The sequence below is a fragment of the Epinephelus fuscoguttatus genome, linkage group LG17, assembly GCF_011397635.1.
Source record: "Epinephelus fuscoguttatus linkage group LG17, E.fuscoguttatus.final_Chr_v1".
Classification (NCBI taxonomy): Eukaryota; Metazoa; Chordata; class Actinopteri; order Perciformes; family Serranidae; genus Epinephelus; species Epinephelus fuscoguttatus.
This window is the reverse complement of record NC_064768.1, coordinates 33204474-33215321: the sequence shown is the minus strand read 5'-3', so window position 1 is coordinate 33215321 and position 10848 is coordinate 33204474. Positions and strand designations below refer to the sequence as shown.

Sequence of the window (10848 nt, the reverse complement as noted above, 5' to 3'; positions counted from 1 at the left end):
CAGGTCGTAGTGGAAAGACCACACTGTCATGCTGCTGAATTTTGTCTCTCACTTCCCTGTAACAGATTCTCTTGAAAATATTTTGAACATGATGAGCCATCATCAGCAGGTGAAGCTGCACTGACTGCACCTGCTGCTGCCTTCCTCCTTCTCCTCTTTGTGTTTGCAGTGTTCAGGGAACCCTGAACTTAAATATTCCATTCACTAGACTAAAACCAATACTGTAGTCTGCACATAGCTCCTAAACCTCCCCTCACCTGTTAAATGTTGCTCCACTGTCGTGTGACGTCAGACAGCTGCTCATTTATGGATGGGTTTACCACAAGTCTGACTTTGGGTGGCGTCTCATAATATACTTTTTCCCCAGTAGGAGGTTTTTGATTTCCGAGTGGTCTGGAAGGCATCACCGGCTCCGCCTGAGTTGAATCAGAGTCAGTGGAGACACCTGTGAGAGCAGCAGGTGCTCCCAGTGCGTCTGTTGTGATCTGAAGGAAAGAATACAGATAACTGCAGCTTGGGTTCATCACTGACGAGGTAAAAATTATTTCTAACGGAAATCACTCACATTGCTTATTTATTTACTGGTATTTAATGTGTTATTGTAATAAGTTATAATTCAACTTGTGTCCTGGCAGCTGTCAAAATCACCATGTCAAGCTTTATTCTTATAATTTTAAAGCTGGAAACCACGTGCACATCATGCTGTTAGTGATTTAACTGACGTCACTTTCAACACTGCTGATTGACTAATTAATTCCATATCGTGTCTGACAGGTAAATCAGGAGGATGAGGTACTTTACGTCTAATTTAGTCTTCACCACTGGGCTGATTATGGGATTTCTTTCCCTTCGCTTCCTGATGGACGCGCACTTCTCAGCAGAGAGAGTCGCATATGTCATGAGGGCTGTCAAGCATGAAGTCAGACACGATTTACAGCATGTGCATACAGGTAGGCATCGATTTAATCCATATGTTGTGTTATGTTTATTTCTGTTTTCATGTTTTATAGCTATATGCTCTACTCGTTCTGTTTTATCTTTGAAAGAAAGATAGGTTTGTCAAAATAAAGGCAGAGGGATATGTATATAAGGGCATATGTGTTATCAAGATGAAACCTTGTGAAACATTTTTTTTTTGTTAGCAACACAAGACCTTCTCATGTTTTCACATTCCTTAACCAGTTCATTCTGTTTTATGTTCACATTGTCATGTATCTAGAGACGCTGCATGTCTTTTTTGTTTTCAGAGAGTTAATATTGTATAATATTGCGTTAGGATTATTTAAGTTGTGTTTTTTGTATGCTGGGATATATGAAGATCTTGTAACGACAGTCACCAGCTGTGTCTTAAGACTGATATATTGTAAATCATATAAAGGCATGCAAAAACTGACAAATGCAGCCTAATTACTCCCACAATATTCATGTTGTGAATCAGTCCCTGCCCTGCAGAAACTATTTAGACCATGGTTACAGTAATGAAACGTTCTAATCTTAATCTAGATTATTTTAAAATTATTTTCCACGTCAAAACATGCATGAATTCAGATGCAAATACTTAGGGAAGCATGATAATATCAGCACTTGATCGATATTGGCATTAATAAAATGAAAAATTGGAAATGGCCAAGTGACATTTTATGAGACCAGACAGTTTAATGACCTTCAAACACAAAGGTCACTCAGTGCTTTACAGAGAGGGTAAAACACATAAAAGAGGAAGATCTGACTACAGCCGTTTTCTCACATGAACTTTGGTCAACCTGATTCTACAGATATTGTCCGGAGTTTCTCTTTCATACATGTAGCACACACTTACTGGAAATACGGACGAAGACGAGGGAGAGCGCCTGGGTAGAGCATGCAGGAGGCAGGATATGACACAGATTATACAGTAATCATGTAGCCAGGTTGTAATCTGGTCATAAACAGATAAGTCTCTTGTTGTTTCTTTAATTTCTTACAGACAGAAGTTAATGAATCACACACACACCATCAAAGTGCCGCCTTGCTCCCTGTGAAGTCTTTGGACAATTACCTGCTGTATTCACAGATGGGTTCAACTGGACATTACACAGACTTTGCACCAGCAAACTGGCAGGATAAAGTCTGATTAATGTCCGATCCAATTGATTCGGACAATTGCGTTCTTGCATACAGCTGTTTGAAAGGGGTCAGGATACAGTGTAATGAAATAAAATTGTTAAAACAGACAATGGGCAAGAACTTAAGTAGTTATCATTCAGCTTCAGTGCAGTGATTTCAACAGAAGTGAAAATAAAAGCGCAGTAGAGCCAATCGTACTTTTAACCTAATATCTGCTGCAACAGCATGCCTTCTTTTTCCTCCATGATCTGAACCACTAGAATGTATTTTTAGAGCTAGACAAGCCGAAGCCTTGTTCTTTGGTCCTGCTGTGGTGTATCTGTCTCTGGGGCTCTGCCGTGTCGCCTAGCGCTCCCCAAAATCGAAGATAATGATCGCATTAGAAATTGTTCTGGTATACCAGCTTATCTCTACTTATGAATTCATTTATACTTTTGACTGTGCACTGCACTGATAAACCCTAGGTCTTAATCCTAGAGGTCTAAAATGTCCATGCAACACATTTCTGATGCATTGTTCTTAAATTCTTCCAGTTGAGAACAAGAGCTCCACAGCCAATTCCTCCGACACAGTACGGATCTTGTGCTGGATCATGACGGGCCCCAAGAACTTGCAATCCCGCACCAAGCACATCAAGGAAACATGGGCCAAGCACTGCAACAAAGTGCTGTACATGAGCTCCGTCAAGACCGACTTCCCCACCGTGGAGCTTAACGTGAGTGAAGGGAGGGAAAACCTGTACTGGAAGACCATCCGCGCTTTTCAGTACATCTACCAGCACCACCTGGACGAAGCAGACTGGTTCCTGAAAGCAGACGACGACACGTTTGTGGTCGTAGAGAATCTACGCTACATCTTGTCCAAATACGATACGGAAAAGCCGTTGTACTTGGGCAGAAGGTTTAAACCATTCGTCAAGCAAGGCTACATGAGTGGAGGAGCAGGGTATGTCCTCAGTAAGGAGGCGCTGAGAAGATTTATCAAAGGGTTCGATACTGGGAAGTGTACCCACTTCTCCACCATAGAGGACATGGCTCTGGGGAAGTGTATGGAGACGATGAAGGTGGAGCTGGCAGACTCCAGAGACGTGAAGGGGAGACAGACGTTTCATCCTTATCCTCCAGACCATTACCTGGTCAGACAGCCCCCGAGAAAACGGCCGTGGTATCTGATTTACGACTACTACCGTCCAATAGAGGTATGAAACAATACAAACAGACTGAAGTGTGACAGTTGGCTAGTTCTGTGGAAGGTCACCGGGAAACACAGCTTTCATTCATTCACACAAACAACACTTTATCTAATGTTGACAAGGCAACTGTACAGGTGGGCATCACAAAACAAACCAGGAGTCTGTCTCACAGAGCAGGTTCAGCCAGTTGACTGGGAGTTAACAGGTTGTTGGGTGTCAAAACATACAGTAACCACCTGTCACTGCTCGATTATGAGGTGGGAAAAAAGGTCACTATTCCTACACGACCCCAGTATGGACAATGATACTACTGTCCCATTACAACCAGCAAAGAACATGGTAACATCTTTATCGACCAATGAAAAGTCTTAGCCCTTCATGAGAATTTTGCCAAGTGTTTATGTGTCTATGGTCAGACTTTGTCACCACAATAGCGCCACAACAGTTTTAACTTCTTAAATGTGTGCTGCTCTGGGTCGTTTGGTGTTGCATGTGATTAGCTGTTACAAAACTGCCTTAGTTAATATTTGGTAACTTGAGTAACTTTATCAGCCCAGCCACACTGGGCTGCCAGCGCTGGGTGTGGTGAAGTCAGATGCCTCAAAGAGAGCCAGAGTAAGTTGAAGTTGTTTCATTAGACAGGCTCACCAACAGGTAGCACTAAAGAAATACTCTTATAAAGTTTGCAACAGATAGTGATATACTGATCTGTAGACATTGTTGTAAGTGCACATTAAGTGGAGGATGTCAAACACTTCATTTCCTGCATTCTGTTTAATTTAATGCATCAGTTTATAGTGGAAATGTCTTTATGTAAAGGATAAACAAAATGCGACAATTCAAAATATAATGGAAGTTAATGCAGGAAGGTTGTCAGGCCTTCTGTATTGCTTTCAAATATTTATTTTTCCTTGTAGATCAGCTTGTCTCATTTAATGTTATCTCCGCTGAGTCAACACACACACACGTAGGCCCGATTTATTCTTCCTCCTCTTTTGTCTCTTGTTTGAGGAAGTAACCTCTTTTAACGTGGCACAGATTCAAGTCAATACACAGTAACTAAATTTATTCATGGACCCCTGGACTCGTGTGTTTCCGCAAGATTTCTGCTCATGTCCAAGACTTTCTGCACTTTGAAACATTCCGCATACCTGTGTCACAGCTCCCTGTTTGAGACTCTCCCTGGATGAGACAAAGTTCACGGAAGTGACTGTGAGCTGCTCTTCATCTGAGGTGGAAAACAAACTAATTTAAAACACTTGTGATCAGGTATAAATCTCACCATTGAGTGGTTTATGTTCTACACAAATGTTAAGTTCACCACCTCCGATATAGTGGAGCTCACAGCTGCTCAGTGGGAGGCATCCTGGAGCCTGGGGACAGTCCCAAACAGAGCAAAGTGAGGAGGATGCCGAGACAGATGGTGCTTCTCAAAGTCAAGGGTGCCTCCTTGGTAGGGCAGAGTCCTGCAGAGGCTATAAGACTCCTTCCTAGCATTTGGTGAATTCGTGTCAGCTGAGGATACACAGATCCATCCTTGAGAATTCTCTGAGGGAAGGACTTGGTCCTCGGTAGAATTCGAAGGATCCTTGACATTGGAACAGTACTTTGCTGGGATTTAATGAAGTAGCCGCCTTGAAATTCAGCTGTTTAAGGATCCTTCCTTGACTTTGAGAGGCACCAAGAGACACAGAGCTGCAGGTCAGAGGAAAGATGCCACACTGCAGTCCAAACATTTACAAATAAAAAATAATCACATGTTAGCAAGAGCAGCAAAGCCAATCCTGTTAGTGATTTTGGGTTAGGTGGGAAACTGTTAACCCTTTGTGTACCATTGTCTAAACACTTACGGACAGCAGTGGTTCTGTTTTGATTTTGATACTGGTACACAATCTGAACTGTAACTGTGCTGACCTCTGCGATTCTCTCTCTTCCTCTCCAGGGTCCAGGCTGCTGCGCAGATTTTGTCGTGTCCTTCCACTACATTAAAGCTGCCCAGCTGTATGTGTTGGACTACCTGACGTACCATCTGCGGCCATATGGATACAAATACAGATTTAATCCAGATGAAAAAACTGAATCAACCACCATTACTAGGCCCACATGAAATGTTGGTGTGTGCACAACAACCTCTGCACTAACTGGAGGACGGGTTGGGGGTATCAGCAGGTTCTAGAGCCAAGCTTAACTTATTTAACACAAGATATTTAACTTTTTCAAACCATAACTGTAACTTAAGGCTTTTCAGATTTAAAGATGTGTTGATTCCTTCAACTCCCACAAAGGTCAGATTTCTACTTTGAAAAGTGTCCATGATGTTTGGGGATTTGTGTGTTTTACTAAGCTATAACTTTGTGTGTAGGAAGAAATGAAATGTAAAGAACATGCGTGCCTTTAATCTGTCCTCCTTATTTTTGTCTTTTACGACAGTGAAATGTGGAGGAGCATGCAGGGAGTATCTTTAGCCACATTCAGAAAAAAATCTTAAATGGCCGATAGTAAAAAACAAAGCTGTTAATGATAAAGAGAAGATTGGGTGAAGGCCAGTGAGAGCTGATTTTTAAGATTTAAAAAATGAAAACAAAGCTGCAGTTTATTCTACGCTAGCCACCAAAATAAGAATGTACTGTCAAATGCACTGGCGCTATACGGCAGTGTAGAAAATCAGCAGCACTGTAGCTCTGTCCAGATTGTTAGGTACATTATGTTCTGAATATTACACACTGTTGGTGTATACATTTCACTTTGTTGACAACAGTATATGATTTCAATGTGAATTCAAGCTGAAGCTTTGCTGCAACAATTTGCTGTGTATTTATTTTTCTTCTGTTAAAAACAAATAGTGTGTTTTCTTCCACTTACCTGTCTTATACTGTCTTACACATTTTGTGAACTACACGTATACACTGCCAGGAGTTCTGCTGCGATCCACTGCAAGTCGGCAGTCGATAATTCTGTGTCTGTATTTCAAACTTCCGAACTTAATGAATCCCAGTGCATCTGCTTTAGAAAACATGGACATCCTCAGCAAACTGATGTTTGCATGCCAAGTCTGAGCTTCACAAGCTGCTACAGAGGACCCACATAAAATATTACAACGCCATTAAGAGAAATGCTGTAAAAAATAAGACAACGGGTGTGGAGTGTAATAGTGTGAACATCCACAGCCAATAGCAGAAGTTGTAGACATTTTTTTTGCATCTGTTTTTTGCTGTTAAGATTCACAAGACAAACACTACGTAACGTAAACCTGATAAAAAGTAGCTAATTTTTTTGTCCGAGTACGATGAATTGCAGCATTTTAAAGAGGATCAGTGCAACTCAAGTTTGGCGACTGCTTAGCTTTGTTTTGCATAAAGACTGAAAACGGGAGGAAGCAGATAGACTGGCTTTGTCCAAAGCTTGTCAATTAGCACGTTATATCTCCTTTGTTAATCCATAGAGGTGTTATCGGTGTCTACACTTCTATTTTTGTATGTGTTCTGATAGTAGCTGTATATCTACAAGACACATATGACAGTGGCATCAACTCACTGATCTAACTCTTGGCAAGAAAGTGGATAACGTCCTGGTGGAACCAACATCTAGCCGGGGACTCTTTGTTGCCAGTCATCCTCGCCTCTTTTTCCACTTGTAGCGCTCTACTGTCACTAATATGTCTGCAATGGTTGAGACACAGCCAGAGGCTTTAGATCAGCAGGACTGACGACCATGTGTACCAGCTGTGTCTACTCAAATATCAAATATGTCATATATCTGTGTTGCACTTTTGAAAGGGTAACTCAAATGGACAATCTTTAAGAAATTATATTTTATTTATTGAAAAAGGGTTTACTCTGTTGAACTACCACGTTCTACGTTTACTATTCCTTCTGGCACTTTTACAGTGTTAAACAATAAAATATATTTTACAGTCAAGTGTCTCTTTCCATACAACATTCATCATAATGGAGGTTAATAGAGTGTGTTAAGATGACCTAAAACAACTACAGCGCAAGAAATGAACATTGAAGGAGCTACGACATCGTGTGAAAACACAATAAACAAGTTAAGAATACACCGCGTGTTTAGTTATCAAGATGCCCTTGAAGGCGCCGCTGCTTTGTGGACAACTCTTAAAGAAACACCTACGAACAGTGACCCACAAGAACAAGACAAATCCCAGAATGCATTACCCTAGAATAAAATACATAGTGTTTAATACACTGTTGGCTCCATAAACTACAACAGTAATATACAGAAACTATATTCACATTGCAGGTGAAAGTGCCTCAATTCTCATGTTTTGCTCTGTGCTGTTTTCATATAGTAATATTGTCATGACATACTTCTTGCTGAAATATACAGTTGAACCGACCAGATGTAGACTTAACTGTGAATAACTGATATGTTGGTAGTCATAGTAACAAACGGAAATATCTATACTGTGTTGTCTGTCCACAACTGCAAGTCCTGCCAAGCTGCATCGAACAGAGTGTGCTGACTGTGAGTTTGTGTCACTGTTGAGGTCAGTGTGATGATGGAAGAAGTAGAGCCGGTTTGGCTAACCCGACGGCGCTGAGTGATGACGATGGGTTCAACGGGGATCACGGACAATGAAGGAAAACAGAGAGGCTTTTAAATTTAGAATCAGCTGAGCCGTTACGTTAGCTATGGATGATTGTTCTTGTTTGGCTGGTTTTCTTCTCAACAACCAATTTTAAACACACAAGTCTCCTTTTGCATTTGATTGAATCACGAAGGTCTGTCCAAATAATTTGACATTAAACTGTTAAAGGGGCGACAGCTAGCAGCTAGCAGCGCTAACTTTATAAACAGCGCTAAGCAACAGCAACAGTGCTGACAGAGCTAAAGATGTTAACCAGGGGGGAACCAGAGGGTGGGCGCTACGCCTCTGCGATGGCTCCGTCCTGATATCAGCAGTCACCACTGTATGTGCGCAGTTCAAAGCTGCGGTGGTGCGCTAACCAGTGGGATACACACATGCACACACAGCTGGACCAGCTTCCCACACCAAACCACAGAGAAGCTCGGATTTCAACACAATATCTTCACATAGCAAATAGTGGTTTGCTGCTTTTTTAATGCTCTGAATATCACGTACAGAGCCTTTAATAATGTTAATTAAAACAGTATGACTGCTGTTTTAAGAACTCCTTATTCTTTCCATGCTTTTTGTGTCTAATAGAGACTCATTAGGAAAAAAGTACCCTGAAATCAGTAAGTCAGTTAACTTTTTCCTGCTGCATAGTACATACACTCGGGTAAATGATTAAAACACACGACGTGTCCTGGGGCCTGTTTCACCAGGTGAGCTATCTCTGATTTGAAGTCTTAACCAGGGAACCAGTGCTGCACAGTTGATGCCACCCTTACATGAAACGACTTTTCAAGAGATTTCACTGTAGCAGGCAAATTTCTGATGTTGGATTAAAATCATGAGAGTCTTCTCTCAGTTGGTGCGCTCCTGTGATCTCAATCATTTGATATAAGGCGGTCATAAAACTCGGTCGGGGTTAGTCTTTTATTTTTTGTCTTAACATTCCTAAATCAAACATGTTTAATATTATCTTAAGTTTTTAGCCTTAGCTGGTGCAAAAGCTGAACTTCAATGACATCAGCATTGTCAACAACCAACGGCTGCGCTCTCCATCACCAAACAGGAAGTAGCAAACCAGCTAGACTGTAAAGAGTGGTAGTGCTGTGGAGTGAACAAGACTCGGACACTTTAGGAATTGTTAATATGTCATATTTCTTTAAGGGAGTTTGGCGTTGAATTTCCAGCAGGAGCAGGATGGGAAATAATCTCAAGACAGGAAGTCTTGTAAATAGTGACACTGCAAGATCCCCAGTGTTTGACTAAACACTAATGTTGTCTTTAGACGTGAGGTGGTGTAAGACGTAAATGTTTTTAAAGTCTTTTCAAAGTCTTCTCGTGTATGGTTGATCATCAGATCACTGGAAGTCAATTTTCCTCAAAAAATGACTAATAAAGAGCATTTGAGACGCTGTGACAGAACAGTAAATCATTTTGGTGTTCTGTGGTAATTATATTATAATCATTAATTATTTATTTAAAAATTTGAATGAATATTACATTAAATGTCAAACAGAGGAATCATTTGTTTAGAGGTTTAAAACAGATTGAGATACTTGACCACACTAATGAATGGCGTACACTGCTGACTAGCTCACGACTGATTCTAAATCTGATATTTTGCTCGAATAGTCCACATCAGGTGTAAAAATATTTTCGTCAGTCTTGTATCATATATTCATAGGTCTGTTAATAATGAGAAAAAAAGCGCATCAAAATGTACAATTTTCTGTTTATGTGTTGTCCACTCTGTACTCTGTGAACGTTTAATCATTCCCACATGTATTTACGGCCTTAGTATTACTTTGATATTTGGATCATTTTCTGCAGCTTTTTTATTCGAGTTGTGTGATTAGAGTTTATTGTGTAATCCCCTTTTTGGCTTGTCTCATGTCATATAATAGCATGGTACTGAAGAATGTGAATGTGGTGACTTGCGATTAAGAACTTGCTCTCGGATGTATTGTAAAACCCCAACAGACTAAGCTGAAGTCACTGTGTGATACCTGCTTAGAGAGGAATTATTATATCGAGTGTTAGCCTGGAGGTCAACTAAAGTGAAAATGAAATGATTTGGGATGAGATGTTGAACCAGTCTTTCCGATGCTCCTGTCAGCTTGTATTGGTTATTAGTTATATATTCAGATATGAATCCCAGAGCAGATAGAAGTAGTTGTCCAAGATAACCCGACAGCTTGTACATGTGCAGCAGTTAAAAATTGAGCAGGAGCACCTGCAGTGTGAACGTAGCCTGAGAGACAGTGAGGAGGTCCAAGTCTGCTCTCCATCGTGTCCTTCACCCGCAGCAGTCCACAGTGTGTGTGTGTGGCCGCAGCAGCAGCTGCTAACCTGCATCATCAGTCCGCTCTGTTCCTCGGTGACAGTGATGGAGCATGTTAGCTTTGCACACGCCCTCGTCTCCAAACACAGTTTGTTACGTGTAGACGCAGGAATTCCGGCAGCTGGCTTCTGACTCAAAGTTGTTTGTGTTGCCCTGACAGCCTCCGTACCAGAATTGGGCGCAAGCGTTGGCCTCGGGGTCGTAGTACCACCTGACCACGTACTGTCGACAGGGACCTGGGTCCAGAGGCTGACGGCACCCCTCGTCTGAAAGGACACGAAGGGTGCAATCAGGGAACTGTTGGCTTGGATTGATAAATCACTGCTGTCATTTCAGCTACAACTAGCTAAAACTGGACTATGAAACAAACGTAATAGAGTAAAAAGTGGAAATGCAGTGGAGCAGAATATTAATACTTCAGTGAACAAATATGTAACATTTTAACTTGTACTTAAAAACTCTCCAGCGCTGAATCTGTTCTTATCATTTACAAATAATCAAAACGAGCCCACGCACACAGTCTGTCATTTTCTTTACATGTTAGAATGAATAAAGAAAAGACAGGCCACACCTCGGTGAGGAATGACTCTTTCATAAATAACAGGGTGTGTT

At 41.2% G+C, this 10848-nt stretch overlaps 2 protein-coding genes across 2 annotated transcripts in view; one reads left to right on the top strand and one right to left on the bottom strand.

Annotated features, from left to right (window-relative positions):
* The first annotated feature begins 381 nt into the window (after positions 1 to 381).
* Positions 382 to 7216, top strand: c1galt1a (core 1 synthase, glycoprotein-N-acetylgalactosamine 3-beta-galactosyltransferase 1a). The gene is made up of 4 exons (XM_049602779.1): positions 382 to 534; positions 775 to 950; positions 2640 to 3304; positions 5241 to 7216. The coding sequence occupies exons 2-4, from the start codon at positions 788 to 790 to the stop codon at positions 5403 to 5405; spliced, it is 993 nt and encodes a 330-aa protein (XP_049458736.1). The 5' UTR covers positions 382 to 534; positions 775 to 787; the 3' UTR covers positions 5406 to 7216.
* Positions 7217 to 7469: 253 nt separating this feature from the next.
* The window catches only part of col28a1a (collagen, type XXVIII, alpha 1a), a 34692-nt gene continuing 31313 nt past the window's right edge, over positions 7470 to 10848 (bottom strand). The window contains exon 35 of the mRNA XM_049602784.1: positions 7470 to 10502. Within this exon, the coding sequence (XP_049458741.1) occupies positions 10330 to 10502 (173 nt within the window). The 3' untranslated portion in view covers positions 7470 to 10329. The remainder of the gene's footprint in view (positions 10503 to 10848) is intronic.